Source organism: Mesoplodon mirus (assembly GCF_964341445.2).
Source record: "Mesoplodon mirus genome assembly, chromosome: 2".
Classification (NCBI taxonomy): Eukaryota; Metazoa; Chordata; class Mammalia; order Artiodactyla; family Ziphiidae; genus Mesoplodon; species Mesoplodon mirus.
Window position 1 is genome coordinate 195,256,195 of NC_138977.1, and position 10,251 is coordinate 195,266,445.

Sequence of the window (10,251 nt, forward strand, 5' to 3'; positions counted from 1 at the left end):
TATACATATAGCTGATTCACTTCACTATACAGCAGAAACTAACACAACATTATAAAGCAATTTTACTCCAATTTTTAAAAAAGCAAGTATAGCCCATCTATAAAGGGGGCAGCTGCTACTCAACTCCAGGTCACCATGAGGAAAGACCTTGCAACTTTTTGAGAAAAAAGGAAATCTAGATTTTTTTTTTTTAATGTAGCCTGCTGATGGTCTGCTCTTGGAAATAAATTCTGTTTAAAAAAAAAAAACAGAAAGAAACCAAAAGTATCCAAAAAAAAATCTGCAGCCAGATACAGCCTGTAGGCCTATAGTTTACAACTTCTGATCAAGAGGCTGTTACGATATGATTAAATTTGTTTTTCATAATTGGGCCTTTCTAGGCTGGTCATTTATTCCCCCTTAAGTTACACTGTGCAGAAGCCATTTTTGGCATTTTAGGCAAGAACTGAAGCTACAACTTCGGTTCCTAGATCCGCTGCCTCATACCCCACGGAGCTGAGCTCCCCCTCAGTCTGGGACTGATGCCCACTGCCCCTCCCTACACCCTCCATGCAGCTCCAAGCTTTGCCCCTTCAGCGGGGAGCCAGATCTCAGGAGGTAGAAGCCACTCCAGCCCTTCCCACACCATCCCTTCCCCCATTTCAAAGACTCTCGAGAGGTGGTCCCCAAAATAAACCTGACCCAGCAGAGAGTACACGTGATGAGCAGTCAGCACAGATGGGCACAGTCAGGGGGACAGTCCCAGCAGCTCAAGTCACTGCCCCTGGACCCCAGCCCCAATGGTCAGGAGGTGGAAATTCTCACTAATGAGACTGGGACCACGTGAATACCTTCAGGTGGATCCAATTCCTGGTCCACACTAACCTTGCTCAGTTGTTCTTAAATCAGGAGAATATCAGTGGATGGTTTCTTATTGAACTAACTGTGGCTTTGAGAAAGAAAACATACTCAGATCTTATATCAAACATTTTTATTTTTAAAGTGAGAAGTCCACAGAGGATAGCTATAGGAGAGTGAAATATTTAGAGCAGAAACATTGTGGGTGCTATAGCCAAACTTCAAATATTGTCATAGCAGAGTTATTCCCCTAGTACGCTTCCAGCATGGTAGATCACGTGTTAAAATGAACTGCATTCTCGGAACACCTCAGTGGACGTGCACAATGATAGAAGCAGACATTCAGAGGCTCCTGTTCTGAGGATTTTACAGAATGGATTTAGGCACACTCCAAAACAAGTATATTACAACACACCCAAAACAATTCACATCCATTAAAAAAAAAATGTTGACTTTAAAGATATGGGTAGGAAGATTTAAAATAACAAGAATAATACAGGCAAGAAACAGAAATGGCTACTTTTATGTGCAAGGTACTGGATTCTTAAATTGAGAATCAGTGTCAATCCTCACTTCCAACATCACATTGAAAAAGTGTGGCAGAAAAATGAGTCACCTTCAATATGAAGGATGCGAGTTGTGTACACTGACAACACTCTTGAAGATACAACAGTTTTGCAGGAGGAATGCCAGCATACAGAGTGGGCCTTCTTATGAGGCCAAACGCTCACAGGTTATCCGAGGACCCTTCACATACTCGGGTTAAGCAACTACAACATTCTGGTTTAATCAAGGCACTGGCAAAGAGCGATCCTTGACATGACATAGAGTCCCTACAAGTTGTTGGCCAGTGATGATGGCATGGGTTTTTTTGGTCAGGCAGCATCTATACTGAGAACCCAAGCATGGTACCTTGATCACAAGCAAGATCACTTATCCCATTAGGACTGCAAAGCCAGATTTGCTTAAGCTTTCCCCAAATCGTGATTTTTGTTAAGTCACATTTGAACAGAAGGCTTCGCGTACAATCTTGATTCCCCAGAATTATAATTCACTTTCCCCAATACCACCCAACACTCCTAAAGTTTGTTTGGGTTTTTCTCCACAAGAATACATAGAATGGATGTTTCTCTCCCCTCTACAAATTACTTCCCTGGGAGAGAAGTGTAAAACCAACTTAAAAACACAAAATAACCTTACATTTTCTCACCGACAGTTAAGTATCAGACCTCTCGCTCCTACTCTGACATGAGCTGCAGAGCCCATTGGGTATACTTTTCAGACATTCCTCATACCATTAACACAGCTTTCTGTCACCATCCACTGTCCTTCCTCAACCTTTTCTTGCCCAACGTGAAAGCCAGTGAATTGAGAGGGAAGGAGAAAAGGGCATTGACGATGTATTACTTTTATGAACATAGGGTTTCCAGGCTGTTACTTGATCCTCCACAGCAAAACGGGGCAGCAGCATCCATACACAACCCCACACTAAATCCTCAAGGGGCTATCTTTTGTGTAGCCAGGTCTCAAAAGTTCCAAGCTAAACCTACTGAAGGAAAGTAGCAATGCCTTCCTAATATTAAGCAACACAGACCTAGAATTACATGGGGAGTAAGGTCAAGACCAGCCACTAGGTTGCTTCATTCATCGGTAAGAGGACAAGTTCTCCATCCTCCCCCAGCTCTGCCATTCTGGGAAGAGCCCGCTGGCCAGCCTCGGGCTGCCGAAGACTGTCGACTCCAGCTCGGCCTTGGGGGACACCTGGTGGAAGGTGCAGTCCTGGGCTGCCCTCTGCGTCTGCACTCCATCAGGTTTCCACTGCGCGTGGACAATTCTGTAATTCTGACCCTCATTGTTGTCCCAGAAGACCCGCCCGTTAGCATGGTACGAGATGCAGAACTCAATTTTCTCCTTCGTTGGGATGACGGAAGGTAGGTCAATGGCAAACGAGAAGGTGTCACTCTCGGAGCCACCATACACATTTTTCATGTAGACACAGTCCACATCCGTGTAGCTCTGCCAGGTATCAAAAGTGATCCGGATCTGAACCTTCTTCTCAAAGCTCATGTTTTTCACCTTCACAGTCCCCGTCACCGTTCGCTCCTGCAAAGAGCAGTTCTCCAGGCAGACAGAGTTCTTCTGGAAGTGGTTCCGAAAACTTAAGTAATCAGCTGAAGGCTGAGGGAAATCTAAAATCAAGTTTTTCTCCTCGTGGAGTTTTAAGCCTGAGGAGATATCGTTCAGGTCCAAGAGGTCAAACTGGAGATCCCACACTGGCTCTTCCGGAAGGTCCGAGAAGACGTGGATGGCGGTGAGGGAGAGGCCCTTGGAGTCCGCAAACACCACCCGCTTCTTGGCTTGGTTGTGTGAAGGCTTCCAGTCGTTCTGTGTTTTGGCTTCCTGTTTTATGTTGAGACACGGCTTCAGAGGCTTTAATTTGTTCATAAAATTTCTTCGTTGGAAGTCATCATAAGGGCCCAGGAAGCTCTTCAGAGGTGGGGAATGAGCCAAGCAGAGCCTCATAGCCACATCCACGGGCATGACTGAACTTGTCAAAGGCCGTGGATCTAAAACCTGGATCATTCTGGAATACAAAAAGAAGAGGGGTTATCATCTGCACCTGGAATGCACTTCACCTGGTCCCAAATATATGTGTAATATTTTTGTTGGCTAAGTTATAGTCAGCACAGTAAGTTTCAAGGAGGTGCTCTCATATGTAGTGAAGGAATACAGTATTAGGTGATGACAGGTGCATCTTATGTTTGGCTCTACCCTTGACTGGCTATAGGCCGTGGGTTAAAACACTTGGGGTCTCAGTTTCTCCACCTGAGACATAAAAGATTTGGATGGGATCATGTCTAATACAGCTCTAAAACCATTTGGTCTGTTCTGGACCAGTGGTTCTCAAACCTGTCTGTTCACAATGGCCTAGGGAGTTGGTTTTCTTCCTTTTTCTTTAATGCCGAATCCTAGGACTTAAAGCCACTAATGCAGAACCTCTGCGAATGGGGCCAAGGAGGTAAATATGTTCTTAGAGCTTCCCAGGTGATCTAATGACCAGATAGGTTCTAGAACCAAAGTTCTCTCTCCACTGTGCTCTCTCAACTGCTTTGATGATTTTGCTATTGAATTGATTACACTTCTCTGGTATAGTAATCCACTTGAAAAGAAAAAAACAGCAATAAAAACTCTCATGGAATGGTTTTGAGAGTGAGGGACTAGAAAGAGTGAATCAGAGGATTATCTTTGCACTTTCATTATCATGCTCTTCCTCATTTTACACAAATAACCCACTGAAGTGCAAGCCAGCAATTGGTGAACTTAAAAAAAAACTTTACATAATCTGTATTTCACAAAGAAAGACATCCATGTCAAGTCCACATTTAAGTGGAAAAAGTTGATGACTTGAAAATGGGGCTGTTTTCAACATATGCTATATATATGAACTTATAAATGTTGAAAAGTGTAATAGGAAGCACAACAAAAAGATAACAATTATCTCTGGGTGATAGGTGATCTATATTTGCCTTTGTACTTTTTTGGTATTTTCTAATGTTTTGTCAGTGGATATTTATAACCAGAAAGATAATAAAGCTATTTAAAATTTAAACATAACAATGCTCCGCAATACTAAATCAAGAAGTATCCATCAAGAAAGATATTTTTTCTGGCCTTTAGCCCTGAGTATATTGCCAAGCTTATGGACATTTTTCCCCTATCCTAGCCTTCAGATAAGAGGTGTGTGTATACTGTATGTGACATTTCTCAGTCTGGCTTTAGTAACTGTCTTCCCAGCAGCTCTAAGCACAAAGGCCAATGGTCATTATCATAAGATGGATAATAAAAGAACATTCAGAGAATTTACTTTATTAGACTTGGGATTTTTCTGGGAGACCTACAAACTTAGAACAAACAAATGAAAGAGAAAGTTATATTTGTGGGTCTAATAATAGTGAACAGGCAGGATTTTTAGAGAGGTCTGCTAAGTTACGTCTAGAGGAGCTATTTAAGTAGTTTTGCGGGGGGCGGGGGTGTTTGGGAGGTTTGTTTTGTATTTTCATATTTTGCACTTATAGAAAGACAGTTTAAGGATACGGAGATTTCCCCGGAATTTTAAGTCCTGCCCCAGAGTTTAAAAATAATCATTTGCTCAAACTCTGAGACTGAGTTTTCTATGGCAAACCGTCATAAGAAGAACAAAAGAGGACCAAGGAATGCGAACATCGTCCTGTAGTTATTCCCAAAGCTAAACTACCCAACCAGCACTCTCAGAGTGCTATTCCCAGGAGTTAAGCGGCCCGAGTCCTTGAGACATTTGTGCAGGACCAAGAGATACGGTCGGAATCCATGAGGGAATCAGAACTCAAGCTGACTCACGTTAGGACAGTTTCTAGTTTAAGATGCCGTTTACCAAAATCAGCTCTGCCTAAGAAGCACAGGGCAAATCTCCACACCTCCGAGGCCTCCCCGGTGCCAGATTCCAAGTCCGCAGCCAGTCAACCCGCCCTCCCCTAGGGTCTTCATGTGCGGTGATGACAGAAGGAAAACGCAGCCCAACTTCCCTGCAGCTGCGCGCTCCCTGTGCTCCGGGGCGGGGAATCTACAGGGAACCTACCTGGTGCAGCTCATTAGGCAGAGGGGCGGCGGGACTCCGCTGCCTGCGCGAGTTCGCACCCGGCTCCCAGCAGCCCCGGCTTGGCTGCGGCTCTGACGGATTGCGGGTGCAGCGCCCGAGAGGCCGCTTATCTGCTCGGGACCACGTGAGCCGACGGCTGGGACCAATCGCCGGGCCGCGAGCTCGAAGGCGCGACCAACCAGCTCTCAGCTGGGGCGCGAGCCCTCGCCCGGGACGTGACGGCGGTAACGGAGGACTCGCGGGGCGCTGGGGGCGCTCGGAGACCCCCGGCCAGCTGGCCTGAGTCGCGTTAACAGGAACCCCGGGCGAGGCGCCGTGGAGGCAGCACCGTAGCGCAAGTAGCGGGTGCAGGCCAGGAGAAAATGCAGCAAACCTGCCCCAGGCCGGGCGCCAGCACAGCGGGGCTGCGGGGAAGGAGATGCCTTTCACTTCTAGAGGCTTCTGTATACAGTTAATCTGAGCGCAGAACGTTGTGGCTTGTTCCAAATGTGTGTGTGTGGATATAGATATAGATAGATATAGATATAGATGATATAGATACACGCAAATATATTTCAAACATATATATTTGAAATGTTTATCTTGTTCACTGCTTGGTGCATCGGCTCATGTTCTCCCTTTCCTTTCCCTGAGCAAGCAGAAGTTGGCTGTATATTTTGGAGTTAGGGTGAACCCACAAATGCACCACACAGTAGACTGCTTCTCTAACTAATGTTGTTAATAAACCATGTTAGCCCTGTTATAAGACAGTGAGAAGGCATTCACTTAAAAGGCACTTTGTATTTCAATCTATTCTTCAGTTTTTCTCCCTGGAAGAGAAAACTAAAGCCAGAAATGAAATGGCCTTTTTCGCTTGTGTGGCAGGTCAGCCACAGAGCCAGTGGTCAACCCAAATCCCTCGACTCGGTTCTGACGTCCTCTGGCAGTGATGTGAAAACCAAAATGTTAAAATATCACACTGTAAGTTTCATGATTCTCCCGGGCCAGTTACCCTCGCTGAGGTTTTGGAATTTTGTTCAGGTTGGGGAGGTTTTAGACCATCAGTTAAAACCATAGAATTAAATTTCTAAGTCTAGTACAAATTATTTTTATAAAACCCATGTCCTCGTTCTGCTCTCAACTTAGTTATCCAGTAGTCCATTAAAATGTACAAAATGTTCAACATAAAATGTACAAAAATCCCTGTGTCTTTTAAATCACTGTCAAACAGTGGAATTGTTAAAATGGTATGATTAAAGAAAAAGAAACTCACACTGAATAACACTGGGGAAGGTACTTAATGCTTGGGCTTGATTTTTTTAAAGGAGACATCCAACTAAGAGCAGATCTTCTAGTCTCTCAGACCAACCAAAACTAGCTGAAGGGGCACAGTCTTTGGAGCTGACACTTTCAAATCTAGGCAAGTTCTAGCCTCAACTCCCTCACCTGTAAAATGGAGATAGTGAAGTTGTTCTTAGGATTAAATGATATTGTGCGTACGAGAAAACTCAGTGTAGTTTCTCAGTATGTGTTCAACTATCCTATGTTGAGCTAAGGAGTGTATATTACCAATTAAAGTTAATGGAGAAACATAAAATAAGAAGAATAAATTGTGATCCCATTTTAGGGGTAAGATGTGCACTCATAGAAAAGAGAATATGCTCAACCAAAATGTTAACAGTGCTTAATTTTGGACAGTGATATTATGAGTAATTAAAATTTTCTTTGTCATTTTGCTTTTATTTATTTTTTACTTTTTCTGCAAAGAACATGGACTTTTTCTGTAACTGAGAAATCTTTAAATGACTTAAGACTTTCAGATTCAACTAACATGTATAGCCTACCTACTAGGTGCCAAGAACTGTGTTGGAAGCTTTGACATGCTTACACCATCTACTCACGTCCTTTTGAGTTTGGGTTTCTTTCCATTCAAGCTACTTTCTCTTCTGCCCCCTGGTGCTGACTGATGCCATAAAAGCCACCTCTCCAAACTCCTTAAAACAGAAATCAGGTATACAGGGATCTCACCAAAGGAGAGTCAACACTCAATAAACTTCTAAACTGCATGATCCAGACCTCCCACTTCTTTCTCCCCCACCAGATTTATTGAGATGTAATTGACATATAACATTATGTAGGTTTAGAGTGTACAAGGTATTGATTTGATATATTGCAAAATGATGTTAAGTTACCACCATAACACTAGCTAAAGCCTCCATCAAGTCACATAATTACCGTTTCCTTTTTATGGTAAGAACATTTAAGATATATTCTCTTAGCAACTTTCAAGTGTATAATAATACAGTATTATTAACCATGTGGTACATTAGATGCCTAGAAGTTTATACTCTTTGACCATCTCCCCATTTTCCCTACACGCCCAACCCCTGGTAACCACCATTCTACTCTCTGTTTCTATGAGTTCAGCTTTTTTAGATTCCATATATATGTGAGATCATATGGGATTTGTTTTTCTCTGCCTGACTTATTTCACCTAGCAGAATCAGGCCCCTCATTTCTATGTCCTTCCTGGCTTTTACTGCCCTTCATCATGGGATGAGAGGGACTGGAATGGAATCAGCGTTCTTAGTCATGAGTTGCCCCAGTGAAGACACGGTGGATTAGGAATTGTGGGGAGGTTTCTTATTATTTGTAGGTTTTCTCCAGCTGTGGTTTAACAGCATCCAAACATTGCTTGTCCTACCCATCTTAATAATAAATCTACTGATGAGAGCTTCTTGATCTGTGCAGTGTTTCTAGCCATGCCAGGGGTTGCAAGGACTCATAAGCCAGAGCCCCTTGACCTTGAGAATGCTACAATCTTTATTATAGAGACCCAAATTTAAACTCATGAAATACCCAGAGAACATTTTAGGGTGCTACAAAGCAAGGGGCTGATGATGGGTGGCTTATACAAATGGGTCTCTTCCAGCATCCGTCCAACACATTACCAGACATGCCCTTGTGGGAAAAACACCCTGGGGGGCAGAGAGTCCCAGGTTGTCAACTCATTTTCTCCAACCTAGCCCTTTTTTTCAGTGCCCAATCAAGAAAGTGCTCGAATATATTTTTTTCAGTGCCCAATCAAGAAAGTGCTTGAATAATATCCAGTGCCCAATCAAGAAAGTGCTTGAATATTCAACTCTACAGTTATTAATATTAAAATGTCAGTACTCAGTAGTAACAGGATGAACCTTATAACTGATCTTTAAGCCCTGCCCTGTAGAAATAGTGAGGTTAAGAACTGCTTGTTTTGATGAAAAGAACTGAGATTTCTATTTCTGAAATAAAGAAAGGAGCCAGTTCACATGTCTCCAGGAATAGTAAGCTCTCTCTTACACTAACTCCTTCTGCCTTCTTTAGCCACATTGGATGGGAACACCAATATTAGGTGAAGGAGTGTGTAATTTTTTAAAAAAACAAAGACACTTACATAAGCTTACTTTGGGTCAGGCGCTGTTTTCAGCACTTTACAAATAAATATTAACTCATGTAATATTTATAAGAATCCAAGTAGGTCGAAACCATGATGTTTATCCACATTTCAAGATGAGGAAACTGAGGAGGTCTGGGAGTTTAAGTAACTTGTCCAAGATCATGTAGCTAGTAGATGACAAGATCAGGTTTCAAAACCCTCTAGAGTCCATGCTCCAAGTGTATGAGTTGCTCTGAAAAGAACAAGCACCACACTGGTACCCACCAAGACCAAAAAAGATGGTCTGTAGAAGGCCAGGGAGCTTCAGAAAGGGGAGGGCTCCCTGAGGAATACAGATGGAAGCTTTAAGGAGGAAGTGAGACTTGGGAATTGTCAAGAATTTACCTATGGTGGAGTATCATCTTTAGGGCATTTAGATGATAAGAATCCAGCTAGTATGGCTCAACCAAAGAGAGAGAAAATGAGATCACAATTGAAATGGTACAGCAGCCCACAATTCTATTCAAAGAACATATTCCCAGAGGATAAGAGAAGGAATTAAAAGTGTTGCTGAGTAGACTATACTATTGGCCATTCTGGTTGCACTGAAAGAATTTTCAGTATCATTTTCACTGCATGGATTTTTTTAGTTTAAAAAAATCTCTAATTTTAAAACATCCCTGTAAGAGAACAATCTGGGTGCAGTTGTGAATGCACAGTTGTTGCTACCAAGAGTAAGTGGTTAAAGAAAGTGCAAGACACCACCTGAGACATGTAGAGTATCTCAGGTGAGGTGAAGAGGAAGGAGAAGGGAGGGGGAACAAAAAAGGGTGATACACTTAACCTCTCTAATAATCTATTGGGAAGATGGACACAGAGGTTAAAAGACCAGTAACCATACCAGGTTGGCTGAGTGGTAAATGGGTCATGTGAACATAATGCACCTTTGCTATATGTGCTTCAGGACGTTAGAAAAAGGAGAGGCCTCCAGGGGCCAGGATGGCCAATGAGGGCCAGGATATGCAGGGTAACAGCAAGGAGAGCGGTTTGTTAGAGGTGAGGATTCAGGCTGGGGGAATAGCAGGGAAGGATCAAAGGAGAGAGACCCTTTACGTTTATATTTTTTTAAAATTCCCTGGACTATCTTGAACAAAGTAGGAGATCTGAGTGATACAAAAGGAAATTAGCAAAGAATTAAATAATAATCTGACTGGAGGGGTGAAACCATTCTCTAACATTGCTAGTTACATCTTCAAGTTTCTGCAGTTTCTCCATATTCATTGAAGGATTAGGGTGAAGAAAAGTAGAAGTTAGAAAGGACCTATGAAGAAAACTTTAAACCACTATAGAAGGGCTTTTTAAAAGGTTTTGATGTGAATATTAT

The 10,251-nt window shown here is 42.8% G+C and overlaps 1 protein-coding gene across 1 annotated transcript; it reads right to left on the bottom strand.

Moving 5' to 3' along the window:
• Positions 1–968: 968 nt before the first annotated feature.
• On the bottom strand, positions 969–5,534 carry PPP1R3C (protein phosphatase 1 regulatory subunit 3C). Its single transcript, XM_082636483.1, has 2 exons — positions 5,453–5,534; positions 969–3,421 (listed from the first exon to the last, which is right to left on the bottom strand). The coding sequence occupies exons 1-2, from the start codon at positions 5,464–5,466 to the stop codon at positions 2,482–2,484; spliced, it is 954 nt and encodes a 317-aa protein (XP_082492609.1). The 5' UTR covers positions 5,467–5,534; the 3' UTR covers positions 969–2,481.
• Positions 5,535–10,251: the final 4,717 nt, after the last annotated feature.